Raw genomic sequence first — 18,471 nt, 5'->3', positions numbered from 1 at the left:
TTGCTAAGACCGCCATTATTTGAAATTCACAGGTTCTTTCTGATCTTTCCTATTGTATTTTTACGTATGTTTTAGAAAACATATTCCCATCCTTATGGCATGTGTCTCATGCCAAGAAACAAACACACCAAACCCTCCTGAGTTGAATGTAGAACATATGTATGCACTTACAAAATTCCTTGTCTCCTCCAAGTCAAGCTTGCTTGCTTACTGTTCTCTTACCTCAGCTACTCTCCATGGCTCATGGAGTCGAATCATGTGTCTCATGATCACACATTTTCGGTTCAGCCCCATCCTATAGTTACCCAGCCCCCACCCTGCTTGTTTTAATTTCTGATTTTTTTATGGGTGGTAACAAAATAACAAATTCTGACTGAGCAGTTGCTAGAATTCTAAGAATAATAACAGCAGACAAGCAATCTCTCTAACATAATTCTACACTGTTTGAAATCAAGACTCAGAATGAACACATCCCTATTCATGAAAACATTCCAACTTTATAGCCTCAATAAGCAAATGAAACACCAAGTCTAAAGAACAGTATGATTTTAATAAGGAAGATGGTCAGTTTTGAACATGACCTTTTGATCGATGTCAAACCAAATTCGAATTTTCCAGGCTACTGTGCTTTACTCATTCTAGGGGGTCTCCATTTAGCGCAATCTCTTTCACTTCTGTGCAAAAGCAGCTGAACACTGGTGGAGAAAAACAGTAACGCTGGTCGCCTCACTGTCCATTTATAACCTCAGATCTCACACGGACGCTCAGATCTTCCTGGTGGCAATCCTTCCGTATGAACCTGTGCTTTCCCACTCTCCAAAATGAGATTTCCTACTTCCCCTCAAACCTCCTACACCACCCCTCCTTGTCCTCACTCTCCACTCCTGGTCTCGCCTCATACTTGATTAAGGACACAGAAGCAGTCAGATAGGAACATGTTCATCAGCCAGCTTTTGGGCCTTTCTGCATCCGTATTCGTATTCTCTGTCTTTTGTCCTGTTGCTATGGGGGAAGTGTCCCCGCTCTGACCTAGAGCTGACAAACCTTCCACCTGTGCTTGGGATTCTGAGCCTTGCCTTCTCAGGGATATCATGGTGATGACAATGACCTCCCTTTCTCCTGCACCACCAGGTTCTCCCTCTGTTCCGCACCAGCCCCACCTGCATACATTTCCTAGTGTCTCCTGACCTCACATCCCACTCCTGCTCCTGCTTCCTTCCATTCTTCCTGCCCTCATTCACGGCATGGATACTTGAGTTGTCTACGGGCACCTGGCCTCTCACTTCGCCTTCCCAACCTGTTAAATCGGGTTCTGCACAACCTATTCTCCCTTGACCCCTATGTTGCCAAATCTAATGCTTAAGCTTCTGCCTTTATCTTACTTGATTGCACAGCAACATTTGATCTGGCGACTCTGCTTTTTCTTTTTGAAATACCATATTCTTTCGGCTTCTGTGACATAACCCTCCCCTGGCATCTCATCTATCTCACTGGGTGCTCCTTCTCTTCTCTTCGGTGGTTCCTTCCTGTCAGATCACACAGGATCTGAATGGGCTGAATGGGCTCCTTCTCATGTATCCAGCTCTAAGACTTTATATAGGACGTCTACATTAACTACTCCAGCATCTCATCTCCAGCCTGTGCTTCCTCCCGGAGCTCCAGATACGTGTGTTTAGTAACTTACTTAATGTTTCTACCTAGATTTTTAGTAGCCATTTCAAACCTAATGGTCAACAGACAGATCTCAATTCTGTCTTTGCCACTGTTCCACGACCTCCTCAAGCTTCTCTCTTACCCTGTCTTTTGTCGGCATATGGCACTATGCTTACCCAGATGCTCATGCCAAAACCTAATTGTCACCCTCTGTTCCTCTCTATTCCTCTCTTATCCAGCCAATCCGTGAGCAAGCCTTGCCAACTTTCCCCTAAGACATACCTCAAATCTGTCCATACCCTTGGATCTGTAAGAATCTCTTGCTCAAGGTGCTATCAAGCCCCCTTTCCTGGGCTCCTACGGTGACATCCCTAAATGTCACCTCGCTTCCTATCCACACAGCAGCCACAGTATCTCCTCAGATAACCGTAAGATTGTGTTGCTCCTGGCTTCAAATCCACCAACGGGTTCCCACCACATTTAGCCAAAATTGTAACTGTTTAGTCTGGATTACAGAATTTGACATGATCTGGCCCCTGTCCACCTCTCTGATTTCATCTTACACCACTTCCCTGTCAGTGAGCAGCCTCCAACCACACGGCTACATTTGCTACATGACATACCACAGTTACCACTACAGTAGAGCCTTTCTCTCACTGTTCCCTCTGCCCTACCTGCTCCTTTCTCTGACCTTTGTATGGCTGGTTCCTATCAGCATCATCTCCTTAGAGACTCTTCTGACCAACCAATATTTTATCTATTTATTCACATTTTGTGGAATCTGTAGTCTGTAGGAAATGTTCAATGAATGTTTTTAGATAAATAAACAGATGGAATTTAAAGGGACTTTATGAGTCCCAGTTGTCCACTATCATCATCATGACTAACAATAAATAACAGCAGTGATGATATCTTACATATAGTGAATGACTGCTATATGTCAGGTTCTATTTAAAATTTTTTTTTTTTTAACATTTATTTATTTTTGAGAGAGACAGAGAAAGAATGCGAGTGGGTTAGGGGCAGAGAGAGAGAGGGAGACACAGAATCCAAAGCAGGCTCCAGGCTCTGGGCTGTCAGTACAGAGCCTGACACGGGGCTCGAACTCACGAGCCGTGAGATCATGACCTTAGCTGAAGTTGGACGCTCAACTGACTGAGCCACCCAGGCACCCATGCCAGGTTCTATTCTAAGTGCTTTATAGATATAGATATATAGATATGGATATGGATATGGGTATAGATATAATCTTATTTAATGCTCCAGAAACCCTAAAAAGTAGTTACTATTATTACCCCCATTTTATATATGAGGAAACAGAGGCATTGAAAAGATTAGGTGATTTGCCCAAGGTCAAAAAGCTAAGAAATAGCAAGGCCAGGATTCAAACCAGGTAGACTAATTTCAAGGTCTTCGTAATTAATTGCTTAATATTTTGTTGTTATGATAATTACCAATACTGGTAATGACAAAGCAGCATTAATGGAGCATCCATTATGTGCCAGGCACCTAGCTTTTTTACTTAGGCTAATTTAACGAGGTAGTATTATTATACTCATTTGATAGATGCAGAAACAGAGTCGGACATTAAATTTCTGGCCTAAGATCACACAGCAAATGAGTGGCATACCCCGGATTCCAACCCAGATGTGCCTCTGAGTCCATGATCTTCCTCCCATGCTATACGGCCCACATCTTCTCCCCAAAGAATGAATCTTTTCTCACGGCCCATAAACCGCAGACTCAGGGAGAGTCTCCTGCTGACTCTGAGAAAGTCTTTCATATTTGCGCTTCCCTCAACTCTTCCTCTTTCAACAGATATTTAGACTATCTGACACGTGCTGACGAAGCGTCACACACGGGGAGCACTCCGGAGTTCTCAGGGTCTGCCAGGTTCTTTGTTTAGTCCATTCTCACCTGTGAAGAAACTTCTCGTAGGTCTGGCGGAAGGCAAACCCCGCCCGCCGCACCCTCACATTTTCCAGTAGTCCAAGATACTCTACTTGGTGGCGACAGCGCTCATCGTCAAATATCTGTGGGGATTTCTTGTCATTGGGTTTGATGCAACGTACATAATAGGGCTCCTAAAGAAATAAATCAGCAAATGGTAAGTTTCACTGGAGAAAAATCCCAAACGAAGGATGCTAATGTGTAATTAGTGTTAATTGTGTCAAATTAAGCTCAGTGCCTCCAATTTCTCAGACATAAACTTGGGAACAGTTATTCTTCCTTCTCCTTCAAGACTGGAAGTTCTTGTGTATTTAGCTAAAATTTTGCTTTATTATATTCTAGGAATCATCAGGAATTGTAGAAAGGGGATAAAACTAAGGGGTAAACAGTTGAGACATGTAAACATTGAGTTTATGTGTCTTGACAGAAAGAAGGTTAAAAAGTACCAGAAAGAGTAATTTAATAGAAAGAGGCAGGAGCCGTGCTAAAGATGAACTGCCATGAAGAATGTGCAACGTAAGCACAGCCCTGGCACATGGCAAGTGCTCCATAGTGTCAGCCACCATCATCACCACCACTGACATCATCACAGTAGTTTGTGCTTTTGAAAACGAGATTAAAATTTATAAGGAGAGAAGTTGCAAAACCTCCTGTAGGTGTCAGGGACTCTAAGAAAGAGCCTAGCAAGAAATCCCTCCCTTTGGGCCAATTAAGTTTTGTACCATGCATCAGATCATAACTCCTTTTAAGTATAAAACTGTGCTGGCATAGATCCTGGTCTGCTGAAGGTAACAAATTATCACTGGATGAATCAAGGAGGTCAAATGTATCCTACTTGCAGAGTAAAGAGTTACGTTCCCTTCTCTGATCTATTACCTAGCAGACACACAGATGCACTTTAATTAAGAGATAGAGTCTTCTGTAGATAATTAGGCAATTTTGAGCTCCACTGTGGGCTGGAGGTAAAAAGTAGTAGTAAATAATTTAAGAAGTAGGAGAGATTTGAAGAATGTGAAGTTACTTGCATTCTGAACGGAGTGAGTTTTCAACATCTACACAGGAAGCTCCAAGTATAGACTTATCATGCTACTTTCCATGATGAAAAAAGAATGCCACTTTCTTCCTTCTTCTAGGCCCTACTGTATTGGTTTTCTATTGCTGCTGCTGCAGATTACCACAGAGACTGCTTAAAAGCACAAAGTTGAACAAAAATCAAAACGGCTGCACTAACGCTCCAGTGAGGTTGGATCTTAAAGGAACCTTCTTCGTCTCTTCCACAAACCTCCCTCCTCCCTTCTCAGCCTTTTGCTCCAGGAACCTGGTACCAGCCTAAAGACACGAGGAAGGGGGCTGGTATCACCTACACAACTGCTGTCAGAACAGGCTAGATTCTGTGTGTCCCTATAAAATGCCCCAGCCCCTTCCTCCGGGAGGGCTTGCGGTTTTTGAAGGCCCTGGCCCGCTGCGCAATAAAGCTGTCATTCCCCTTTATCCCAAACTCTGTCTTCGAGTTATACTTCAGCTCCGAAACATGGAGGTCGCTTTTCGACAGCACCACAAATTTAGTGGCTTAAAACAACACAAATTTATTCTCGTACAGTTCTGGAGGTCAGCAGTCTAAGATGGTTCTCGCTGGGCTAAAAATCCTGGTGTCAGCAGGGCTCTTATTTTCTAGAGACTCTTAGAGAGAACCCACTTTCTTATCTTTTCCAGCTTCTAGAGGCTGCCCACATTTCTTGGCTTATGGCTTCCTTCCATCTTGAAAGCCAGTAATGAACAGCCTGTTGAGTCTTTTGAATGATATACCATCTCCCTGGTTCTGACTCTTCTGCATCCTTCTTTTCCTTTGAAGGACTCTTAAATTTACATAGCGCCTACTTGGATAATGCAGGAGAATGTCTTTATTTTGAGGTCAAAAATCAGCAGTCTTTACTCCATCTGCAACCTTCATTCCACCTTGTCATGCAACATAACATACTTACATGTTCTGGGGAGTCAGGCATGGACAACCTTGGGGGGCTCTAATAAAATCTCAACCCCCCACCCCCGCCTCTCTGGACTTTGTCCCAGGTTTCTACCACAGAACTTCTAAAACCCTTGGAATTTCCTCAGTGGTAGGAGTATCTTTGTTATGCTAATGAAACAACTCAGACCCAGTTCCCAGACAGCTCCAGGACAAGGGCGGGGGTGGGGGGGGGGTGGGGGTGGGGGTGGAGTGTAGTCGTCACAAAAACCCTCCACAGGATGAGAGGGATGGGACTTTCAGCAGCCTGACCTCCAGGGAGGGGAGGAAGGCTGCAGGTTGAGTCCAATCACAGACTCAAGATTTCACCAGTCATGCTTAGGTCATAAAACCCCGATTTTAAAAAAACTCAGACACCGAGGCTCCAAGGAGCTTTCTGGTTGGTGAACATATCATCCCATGGGGAGGGTGATGGACCCTATCTCCACAGGGGCAGAGGCTCTTGCTCTCCAGATGCCCAGACCCTCCAGACCTTGTTGCTCTGTGTATCTCTTCATCTGGCTGTTCTGGGTAGCTAGTGTCAGGATTGAACTGAATTGTAGGACACTCTGTTGGGGTCACAGAGACCTGGAGCTGAAAGGCAGAGCCCATTATTCTGCCTAGCATACCTGCCTCTTTTCATCACATCTGTGGCAGATTTAAAAAACAAATAGCTTTTTGCTGTACCTCCCAACGAGAAGTGAATTTTCCACCCCACTCCTGGGATCTGGGCTGCCCTTGTGATGTGTCTTACCCAACAGAATATGGCAGAAGTGATACTGGGTTATTTGTGGAGACTCATCCTTGAGAGGCTTTGAACTTTTGGAACACTTCTTCCATCATGTGAAGAAATCCAGGACTAAAAACTAGATGAAGAAAGAGGCCAAGGTATCCCAGTCACCCAGCATGTGAGTGAGCCACTTTAGACCATGTAACCTCAGCTGACCACAGCCACCTGGTGAGCCCAGCAGGACTGGCTAGTGAACCCCCAGATCATGAGACACAATAAACTGTTGTTCGGGGCACTAGATTTGAGGGCGGTTTGTTATGAATTAACAGACAACTGATACTTCTTCCCTATTCTGGAACACCAATCCTTGGCTTAGGTATTAAGCAAAGGATCGATATTGTTATAAAGTACAAGCAGAATCTTACAAATAGTGATGAGTGACAAAACGTTCACTGAATCTGTAATGGAAGATTTATAGAGAAAGACTGCAGCTCCCTTTTAAAATCTTTTTTTTTTTTTTTTTTTTTAACGCTTATTTATTTTTGAGAGCGAAAGGGTAGGAGAGACAGAGCATGATTGGGGTTTGGGGCAGAGAGAGGGAGACACAGAATCTTAAGCCGGCTCCAGGCTCTGAGCTGTCAGCACAGAGCCTGACATGGGGCTTGGAACTCATGAACCGTGGGATCATGACCTGAGCCAAAGTCGGATGCTTAACCGACTGAGCCATCCAGCTGCCCCAGTGTGGCTCACTTTTTAAAAGTTTAAGTAAATTTAAAACAACCTTAATGGGATGGGGAAGGGAGGGTGGGGGTCCTATTTATGTGAGGGCTACAGGGCTTTTACTGCTTGATGAATAAACTAAGAGAGTGTCACTAGCACAGCAAATATCAAAATGCTACTAAATCTATCTGTACACTTTGGCAGTGGTGTAACAGGATAAGCATCACATACGGAGAAAGGGGAACCCTCTTGCACTGCTGGTGGGAATGCAGACTGGTGCAGCCACTCTGGAAAACAGTATGGAGGCTCCTCAGTAAACTAAAAATGGAACTATCCTATGATCCAGCAATTACACTATTAGGTACTTACCCAAAGGATACAAAAATACAGATTCAAAGGGGCACATGCACCCTAATGTTTATAGCAGCATTATCAACGATAGCCAAACTATGGAGAGAGCCCAAATGGCCATCAACTGATGAATGGATAAAGAAGATGTGGTATATATACACAATGGAATATTACTCAGACATCAAAAAGAACGAAATCTTACCATTTGCAATGACGTGGGTGGAACTAGAATAGCATTATGCTAGCTGAAATAAGTCAGCCAGAGAAAGACAAATCCTATATGATTTCACTCATATGTGGAATTTAAGAAACAAAACAGATGAACATATGGGAAGAGGTGGGGAAGAAAAGAGAGAGAAACAAACCACAAGAGACTCTTAACAATAAAGAACAAACTGAGGGTTGATGGAGGGAGGTGAGCGAGGGAGGGGCTAGATGGGTGATGGGTATTAAGGAGGGAACTTGTTATGATAAGCACTGAGTGTTGTATGTAAGTGATGAATCACTGAATTCTACTCTTGAAACCAATATTGCACTGTATATTAGCTAAAATTTAAATAAATGCATCTAAATAAATAAATAAATAAATAAGCAAGCAAGCTGTATTTATTTTAAAAAAGAGAATAAGCATCACACAGAATCAGGACACTTGGGCATTCACTGTCTCTGCTCTTAACTAACTATGATAGCCTCTCTGGACCTAATTATCTAATTTATAAAAAGAGGATATTAGGGCTTCCACTTCAGTAATGACGGACTAGTTTAAAACAACACCCATGCTGCAGACATCTAGAATCGGCAATTCAAATATTTTAAAAATTTTGCTTAAAGACAGTGGACAATTATGGGGACCAGAATCTAGCAGGACAGTGGAAGTTTTTCCTGGGGGAATTTGCCAACTTCAGAGGAAGCAGATGGGATCTGGGTAGAGGTTTTGACAGCCTCAGGGGGCTGGCAGGACAGAGATCAGAGACCAGGGCCTGAAAAGGAGGAGGTCATGGGTAAACCCCTCTCAATTTGGGCTGGGATATGAAAAGGCTGCCACTAGCAATGAGGGTGAGTCAGAAGCAGGCAGTCCCTCACAGGGACTTGAAATAGCATAGCTCTTGGTTGCCTAAAAGGAGCCAAGGTAAATCTTTCCTGGAGAAAGATTACATAAAATTAGGTCTCCAGTTATTTTTATAAACAATTTTGCCAATATTATGTTGGGAGCAAAATAGAAATTACCCAGACACATAAGGAACCATGATAACAAGAATTAGAAACAGCAAAACAGCATACAAAACAAACAGACCTGCGGGGATCCACATATTGGAGTTAATAGCAAGAATACAATAACTATGCTTACCATGCTCGAGATGACAAAAGACAATACTGAGAATTTTTAGAGAATCAGAAACTATGTATGTAAAAAATGAACTGAATCAAATTAAAAACACAGGACTGAAAAATACAATGATGGAAACTGAGAAGTCAGTAGATCAGTAGACAGGAAGATTATGAACAGCTGAAGGTGGGTGAGAAGAAATTCCCCAGAATGAAGCATAGAGAGATGAAAAGATGGAAACAAAAGGAGAGAGGTTAAGAGGCATAGTAGCTATGGTGAGATGGTCCGAATAACTCAAATCCTGAAGGAGAGGAGACAGAAGGGGAGAAGCAGTATTTGAAGAGCCAATAGCCAAGAGTTTTGCAAAACTGATGAAAACCCAACTAAGACAAATTGAAGAAGTCCTATGAATTGTGAGGATAAAAAACAAAACAAAACAACAACACTACACTCAGAAAGTCGTAGTAAAACTTCTGACTACCCAGGAAGAGCAGCCAGAGGAGAAAAGATCCATTACCTCAAGGAGCAACAAACAGACTGACAGCTGACTTCTTACAAGAAACCATGGGATCCAGAAGACAAAGGAGTGTTATCTCTGAAGTGCTGAAAAAATTGCCAACATAGAATTTTGCACCCAGCAATAATATTCTTCCCAAACGAAAACAGTATACAATATTTTCAGGTAAACAAAAGCAGAGACTCTGTCAACAACAGACTTCAAATATAACAGGATAAAATTCAAGCATAAGAAAAATGGTCCCAGATGAAGGTCAACGGTACAGAAAGGAAAAAAGAAGTGATAAATGGATAAATCTAAACAGATACTGACTATATGTAGTAACAACGATGATGATGTCATCTTGCTGGCCACACGCGTGCGCATGTGTGCACACGCACACACGCACGTACACTTATAATACGTGACCAAAATAGCATAGAAGTTGAGAGGAAGGCAAATGGAATTAAAATGTTTTATGGACCTTGCATTGTCTAGGAAGGAGGTAAAAGTACCAAATAGTATTAGATTTTTTATATTCAAGAATGGGATTATAATCACTCAAATAACCACCAAAACAATATTATGATATAAATCTTCCAGAATAATAAAGAATAATCACAACACTGAGTGGCAGGGGTCAGAGGGTGAGGAAAGGGTGCCTTCTGAGGTTTAACTAAATATTCTGACTAAAGGACTCATGGGCACATGTGGCATGAGTCTACTCAGGACAAAAACATGGCTTGCCAACAGAAGTGTCACAGTCCTTGCAGCAGTGCACACAGCAGTCAGGTGACAGCTTAAGGACAAAGAGATAAGACCCACATGGGGCAGGCATGGAAAGTACCCTTGGTTTAAAAGCCTCATGCCCCATAGTATCTAATATCCCTTAATGTAGGTCTAAAGACATAGCTTCCAGGGTTCTTAAAAGGGACATGCTTAATACAGGAGTCACCACAGTCAGGGAAGCCCACATAAATCATCTCCACCAGACATTTGTTATTCTCTCAGTAGAGATGCAATTTGCAAAAAGGGGTAATTTTTAAGTCATAAGAAATGTTGCATAGTAATACTGTCGAGATACACCTTACTGGGTTAACAGGGGAACAGACCTAGAAATTTGACTGAGGTTTAGTTGTGAAGCAGAAGGAACAGAATTTTGTTTACTCTTTGCCCACAATCACCAATCTAAAAGAAAAAAAGGAAAGAGAAAGAAATACAAAAGCATCAAACAGAAAGCACTAACGAGATAGTCCATTTAAATGCCACACATAGAAACTACATTAAAAGTCATGTAGAGTAATGACATATTCAAAAGGCAAAGATTGTCAGATTGCATAAAAAAACAAACCTTACTATAAGCTACTTACAAGACACATACTTGAAACACAGGGTTACAGAAACGTTGAAAGTAAAAGGGTGGGAAAAGATACACCAGCAAACCTGGCCAAGAGAGAAGGTGGTGTAACTGTTTTATTCATGCAAAGGCAAAAAGTGATACAGAAATAGAGAGGCATTTCATAATGATAAATAACTTAAACACTAGGAAGAAATAATAGTTCTAACTTGAACAAGCCTAAATAAAGTCTTAAAATATCTAAGGCAAAAACAGAAGATACAACGAGGAAGAGACAAATTCAGAATCACAGATTTTGGCATTTTCGGCACTGACAAAACTAAGAGCTCGGTAAGAACTGGACAACAATATAATTAGCAACCTTGATCTAGTGGATGTGTTCAGAGTATAACACAACTTATTTCTCTTTATATAAACAAAATACATACATAAAGAACATTTAACAAATTTCTAAGGATTGAAATCACACAGAGTATATATCCCCTGACCAAATGATACTAAGCTGGAAATCAAGAGCAAAGGATAATTAGAAAAATCGTATACGTCTGGGAATTAAGAAACATAATTCTAGGTGACCTCTGGGTCAAAAAGAAAATTACAGTGTGAATTTAGAAATATTCTGAATTCGATAATTTATAATTATGTGGGCAAAGCAATCTTCGTATAAGGTATTACTGGAGTAGTATAAGTAACTTCACTAAACAAAAACCAGTTAAATGGAATTTTACCAGTACTGATAATGCACAGGAAGTTAACACTAGCTCAGACACTAATGACCAATTAAGGGGTGGGGGGAATCCTATCCATCCTGTTCAGTGATATAAAATCTTCAGTTAAGGAATCTACTGGAAATACTCTCTCTATATTTAATCAGCATTCTATCTCAATTTATAAATGCCGCCTCCTCTCTCGTTTATAAATATCCAGACTGACTCAGCCTAAGAAACTCTAAATTTGACAAATTCAAAAGTCTTATAAAGATTAAACTGAAAGAGTTAATACTGATCTCATTCTCTGGCATGTTTTAGCCTGTTTCTCCCTCTATTTTATGTAAAAAACATTATTTGTGAAGGCACACTGATCGGTCTATGTATTAGCCAGAAGGCACTGTAGTTAGACATCTGCCTATCTAACTTGCTTTGAACACTGCCAAACAGAGTCACGGGCAAATTCAAGTTCATTTAATAATTTACTGACCATCTGTTTAGGGTGCACCTCACGAGATATCAAGAGATATATAAAATTAGTAGAACTCACTCCCTATGTTTAAAAGACTTATAATCCAGGTGGGGAGACAAGGCATGCATTGAATACATTGTGTAGATTCTGAGACAAAGTGAGGGGTCAGGACTTCCACTTCTGGTGGTGGAGGACCAAGCAATGCTACAACCTTTCTGATGAAGTCATTAGGAAAAGCGCTAGACAGATATGGGAAGGGGGGGAATCTTCTCAAATGCATCAGAGAGCTAATAAGATAACCAAGATGAGAGTAAGACTACAATGGAAAGCGGTGGGGCCGGACTTCAGGGCAGTTTTCATCTGGACAGCCACGAGACTACCACAGCTTCTGACGGCCTTGTGGGGCCAGGAGGCTGCAGGTTGGAACCCAAAGCCATAGACAAGGGACACTGGTCTGCAATCCTAAAGGGCTAACCCTGGGAGTCCAAGGTGAATGGAAAACAATTTGGTCCATTGCTGACCCACTCCAGATCCTGAAATTGGATTGGGGTGACCCTGGATTGTCAGAATTTGTCTGATACAACTTTTAAACTTAAATGTTTAATTTTTCTGGATTCTTTTTCTTTGACCAAATTGACCATTTGTATCTTTTTTTTTTTTTTTTTTACATTCAATGTAATCACTACTATATTTGGATTTATTTCTACCATCTTAATTTATCCTGGCTTTTCTATGTTCTTTAGTCTCCTCTTTCCTATGTTTTATAGAACTGATTACTTACTTCTCATTCTGACCTCAACTCATTTCTATTCTTTTAATGACTACATGAGGGAATTTAATATGCATTTGTGTGTTATTAGGATTACAAGCTAAATAATGTTTTTATTATTTTTCTGAATAACCGATGACTTTAAGCACTTGAATTCTAATCCCTTATCCTTCTAATTTATATACTTTATATATTGTGTCTAATTTATATATTGTGCTATTGGATTCTCATCTGTATTTGTTAAAGTTTATTTTTATTTGAGAGAGAAAGAGCAAGCAGGGGAGGGGCAGAAAAACAGAGGGGGAGAGAGAATTCCAAGCGAGTTCTGCGCTGTCAGCACAGAGCCCGATGTGGGGCTTGAACTCACAAACTCTGAGATCATGACCTGAGCCAAAATCAAGAGTCAGACGCTTAACCGACTGAGCCTCCTAGGCACCCCTATTCTACTCTGTATTTTTAATCCAACATTATTTTAGTTTATTTATGCACACCCACCTATTTACCAATTTCTTTGCTCTTCTTTTTGCATTTCAGACTTTCATTTTGTATACTCTTCCTCCGTCCGGATATGTATGTATATCCTTTAGAACATCGCTTAGTGTGCTTGTAACCCTCTCCTCTTTTTCAGAAAGATTCTTTATTGTGTCTTTGTTCTTGAAACGAATTCATTCTCTTTGTACAGAATTTTGGTTTACAGTTCTTTTCTTTTAGCCTGTTATTCTTTTAAGTGGATCTGCTTTTAAGGCATTTTCTTAGTCTTTGATGTTCTGGGATTTCACAATGTGCTTAGATGCAGATTTCTTGTAACTGTTCTAGCCTGGGATATACCAGACTTCCTGACTCCAAGAGAGTGTTATCTTTCATCACTGTAGAAGTTCTCAGCAATATACCTTCCAATATTGCTCTGCCCATCCTCTCCTTTCCATGAGTAACTGATTAGATGCACGTTAGACCTTTTCATTTTGTCTTCCATGTTTCTTAATAGTGTTTCTTTTTGCTTCATTTCTTGGTCTAAGTAGAATCCTGGATAATTTCTCCACTTCTTTCTTTCATTCCTCTATTCTCTCTTCAGCTTTGTCTAAACTGATGTTAAACCTATCCTTGAGTTGCTAATTTTAATTTCTATCAATTGCCTAGTTACTTGCTTTTTCTCATATTTTTAGGCCTTTGATTTCTTGAAACATACTAAACATTCTTATATTGTTTCTGATAACTCCATTCTAAGAAGTTTTCGTGACTCCGACTCTTGCACCTGGTACTTTGTTCGTGTGTGTAGTAATTCTTTGTGGTGAACTCCTTATTTTCCTTAAAACTTTATCTGTGGAAATTCTTGAAGGTCTGGTTTGAAGGTGGTTTCTTGAAGGAAAAAAACTGTTTGCTTCTATCATATGCTTGGGGATCCCTGGCCATGACCCTTTCAAACTAAACTGTTGATTTAAACTTTTTAGGCCATCCAGGTAGTGTGAATTTGGATTGAAAACCTCATGAAAACTGGCTTACAATGATGAATTCTCCAGAAGTGTTCACTCCCGCTTCGGCTCAGGGCCATGGACCAATATAGGCAGTTTTCCTTTCAGATAATGAGGGATTATTTCTTGTTCACTTTATATGCATCCCTTTGAGGATGCAGTCCTTTGGAGACCTGCCCATGTGTGTGCACATGCACGTTTGTGTATAATCTCTTATTAGACACTCTACTTTGGGCAGGCCCTGGGCTTCACTTGAGGACCCAGCCTTGAACACCTATGCCCAAAGTTACCTACTTCAACAAATCCCCAAAGAGACAGCATCTTCTTTTTCCTTAACTTCTGCCTTCACTCAGTCTGTGGCCTGCATGTTCCTTACTTTCTTATTAGTTCATGGCTGCATTCAAGAAGTGGATTTTTATGTTTTACCTAACATTTTAGTTGTTTTCAGTTGGTTTTAGTAGGCGCTTTCTTCACTATGTTCCCAGCAAATGCATTAGTCATATATATTTTTAAGATCTTCCCATGGTTCTAGATGAAACTGATATCTAATTTTATTTTCTCATATTAACCTACTATGAAGGGAATATTAATCTCATAAAATGAGTTGGGTAGTGGTCTTTTTCCTATCCTCCAAAACAGTTTATATATAATAGGAATTATTGGCTTCTTGGCGGATTTATAAAATGTATCTGTAAAACCATCTGGGCTTCATGTTCTTGGCAAACCTGGGAGAAGGCAGACTTCTGATTAGTAATTCAGAGTCGTTAAGGTTACTAATTTATTCAGATTTTCCATGTCTTCTTGAGTTAATTTTGATAACATATTTTTCTAGAAAATTAATTTTTCAAGTTCACTGGCATAGAGTTGTGCACAATATTCTATGCCTTATAAAATCTCTGTATTATATGAATATACCTTTTTTTCCATTCATAATGTTGCTTTTTCTTTTTTATCAGTTTCATTAAAGGTTTGTCTATTTGACTAATTTTTTTTGACCTATTAATTTTAATTTTTGCTATTTAGAAGTCATTCTCTTCTGTCTTTGATTTTCTTTGGGATTCTTTTTCTGGTTTCTTGAGTGGAGAGGTGAACTTAACTCATTTACTTTCAATCTTGTTTTTTTAATAAAGATATAACAAGTGGATCACTTTAGCAGCATTCTATAGATTTTGATAAATTCTTTATCATGTAGGTCCATGTATTTTATAATTTCCATTGTGATTTCCTCATCAATATGTGAGTTATATAGGAGAGCATTTTTCCCTCAAGTTCCCAAGCACATTAAAAAAAAATAAAGGCTGCCCTTTATATAGATGGAGACTATATCTAAATGGTTATAACTTCCTTTGTGATCTAGTATGTGGTCAGTTCTTGGAAATGTTCTATGTATACTTGAAAGGGATATGTATTTCCTATTCCCTGGGTGCAGCGTTCTTTTGATCCATTAAAGTTTAAATTTGGTTTTCAACGCTTCTGCCTTCATACTTGTCCGCCTGAAATATCAGTTTCTGGTACAGCTGGTTTAAAATCTCCCACAAGGATTGTGAACTTGTCAACTTTCCTTTCAAAAATTTTTTCAGGTTCTTTTTTTGCTTTATGGAGTTTATGGATAATCACAGCTATATTGGTAGGTACCTAGCTCAAAATGACTCTATTGTCTTGGGTGTTTTTATTTATTGTTATTGATCTCTTTATCTGTATTACTACTTTTTGTCTTAAATTCTATGTTCTTTCACATTAATGTTGTTTTTAATCATTTTTTGGGGGGGGGGGAAGGGCTTGATGCATTCTTGCTCACCTCTTTCTTTTTCATCTTTCTGCATACTGTTCTGCTTCGGTATCTCCTAGACAAGCATACACCTGGATTCTCCATCTGTCTAGTCTTCTTAGTCTATTTACATTTATGGTGAATACCGATTATTACATTTATTTTGTGTTTTCTAAAAGTAACGTTTTCCTTTGTTGCTTTCCCACCCACCTTCCTGCCTTCTATTGGGCTGAGAGGATGTCTTTATTCCTCTTCTTGTCCCTGTTCTCTCCCTCATTCCCACTCCTCCACGAACACCCAGACTGGGAAGCTATAGCACAGACTGCCAGGCTCGCTGCCTACCTCCTACCCAGCATCTTTTGTTCTGAGGCAGAATCCTTACTTCTAGCTAGGTGAGCTGCTGACCAGAATAAAAATGCACTTCCCAGCTTCCCTGGAAACTTGGCATAGCAAACAAGATGGAAGGAGCATGCTGTGTGAGGCACCCAGGAAGTCTCTTAGGGCAGAGGCCCCAGTTGCCACCTGGGGCCAGGAGGATGGACGTCAAGTGCCAAGTGTGGCTGAGCAGAAAGACAGAAGGGAGCCAGCTCCCTAACCATCTTAAGGGTGCCATACCCATCCTGGAATACCTTCTTCTATACCTTATTTACAGGAGAGAGAAATAAATGTCTCTCTTGTTTGAGCCCCTCATTTGGGGATCTCTCTTTTATTAGCAGCTGAATGCAATTCCTGATACAGAAATTATAGATGGTTCTAGAATTTTAATTTTTATTTAGAAAGAGAGTGTGCATGCGATCAGGGGAGGGGCAGAGAGAAGGGGGAGAGAGAGAATCCTAAGTAGGCTCCACACCGGGCATGGAGCTCGATCTCACGACCCCGAGATCATGACCTGAACTGAAATCAAGAGTCAGACACTTAACCAACTGAGCCACCCAGGTGCCCCTGGAATTTTTGTTTTTTAAAAATGCACATTTAAATACCAATTTTAGAAAATAAAGGTGATTCTTTTCTAGTTAATGAAATACATCTAATGTATTTTATAAACTATAACATATTCTATAAGCATGTTTTATAAGATTCTGTATTCTCCATTTCTTGGGTCACACGCCTCCCTTCTAGGTTCACCATCCCTCTTGCAGGATGATGCAGGTTGGAGCTGACATGCACAGAGAAGCTAAGGGACAACAGGAACACTTCTAATGGTGTTCTGGTCTTCGGTCCTAGTATCCTCAGCCCTGCCTTTCTGGAGGTTTGATTCTACAAGTCAACAAATTGTGCTTATTTGTTGTCATGTGGGGCCGAAGAAACCTGACAAAATGGAATAGAATGTTACTGAACAGATGTGTTCTTGTGCATTTGCCTAATTTATCCACAGTGAAGGAACCAGAAACAGCATAGATTTAAATTCTTAGGAAGGAAGTTGTTTTTTTTTAAAAAGATAATAATGAAGAATAAAAAACACATGAAAAGCACCAGAACAGGGAAATTAAAAAAATAAATAAATAAAAATAATGAGCCCCAAAATGCTGCCTAATTTATCAAACTTATCAACAGGAGCAGTTTGGGCTAGAAATCTGCTCTTTAATGGGGGGAAATAAACAGACTTAACTTATCAAACAGTACTACACCTGAAAAGAATAAAAAGAAGAAACAATGGTCAGTAATACAACATTTTATTTCAACTTTTGTAACAGCTTAAGGACAATACTTAAATACTAACCTTCCTCTTGAAACTCTATCTGGTCATTTTATATATGGACACGAGATACAGATGGCATATTACTGTTTTTTAAAAATCTTTATTTATTTTGGGAGAGAAAGAGCATGAGTGGGGTAGGGGCAGAGAGAGAGGAGACTGGCCTGAGCTGAAAGCAAGAGTAGGACGTTCAACTGATGGAGCCACCCAGGTGCCCCTGGCATATTACTGTTTAATTCAAGATTTATTTATTTTTTAAGCCAAGCCCTCTCTTCAGTACAGGGCTGAAGCTCATTTTGCTAAGCACACAATTTTAGTAATATACGTATAGTTTTTAAAGATCTCACTAAGAGTTTCCCCTTGTCAACAACCATAAAAAACTCAAATTTAACGAAAAGCATTTCATCTGGCATACAACTATTTCAGCCAGCCATGTTAAATGAAACAAAACAGGGATAAGAATTCAATTACAACATTCACTTTAAATATCTATATGGTTCAGTGCAATTTATAATTACCTAAAAAGCGAATCATACGTTCTCTATAACATATATCAAGAGGGAACCAATGACAGCAAATGGTGCTGACCACCATCAAAAGTGGCGATAAAATGGATACGTAGAAAAGAAAATAATTACCTTTGATGCAAGGTTGTCCACTAAAGCGATCATCGAATTCTTAAACAAGGTGGCAGCGGTCAGAGGTCGCTTGGTCACCTCTGTAATACTCAGTTTGCCTTCGGGCCACATATTCTTCAGCACGGGATTTGAACTGAGAAGCAGAAAGAGCAATGAGAATGTTACATTCAAATAAGCTGAATAGAAACTGCTAAGGAATCCTGCTGGGCTGCACCCTGGAGCCACAAGGGGACTGCAGACTGGAGCCACAGTGGAGTACAGACTGGAGCCACAGTGGAGTGCAGACTGGAGCCACAGTGGAGTGTAGACTGGAGCCACAAGTGGACTGCACCCTGGAGCCACAAGTGGACTGCACCCTGGAGCCAC

At 40.3% G+C, this 18,471-nt stretch overlaps 1 protein-coding gene across 1 annotated transcript in view; it reads right to left on the bottom strand.

Moving 5' to 3' along the window:
• MYO1D (myosin ID) overlaps positions 1–18,471 on the bottom strand; it is a 355,990-nt gene that overhangs the window by 209,442 nt on the left and 128,077 nt on the right. The window contains exons 14-15 of the mRNA XM_049636655.1: positions 18,106–18,238; positions 3,571–3,737 (exon numbers count right to left, since the gene is read on the bottom strand). Coding sequence (XP_049492612.1) covers positions 3,571–3,737; positions 18,106–18,238 — 300 coding nt within the window. The remainder of the gene's footprint in view (positions 1–3,570; positions 3,738–18,105; positions 18,239–18,471) is intronic.

Source organism: Panthera uncia, chromosome E1 (assembly GCF_023721935.1).
Source record: "Panthera uncia isolate 11264 chromosome E1, Puncia_PCG_1.0, whole genome shotgun sequence".
In the NCBI taxonomy this organism is placed as follows: Eukaryota; Metazoa; Chordata; class Mammalia; order Carnivora; family Felidae; genus Panthera; species Panthera uncia.
This window is presented reverse-complemented; position numbering and strand designations above follow the sequence as displayed.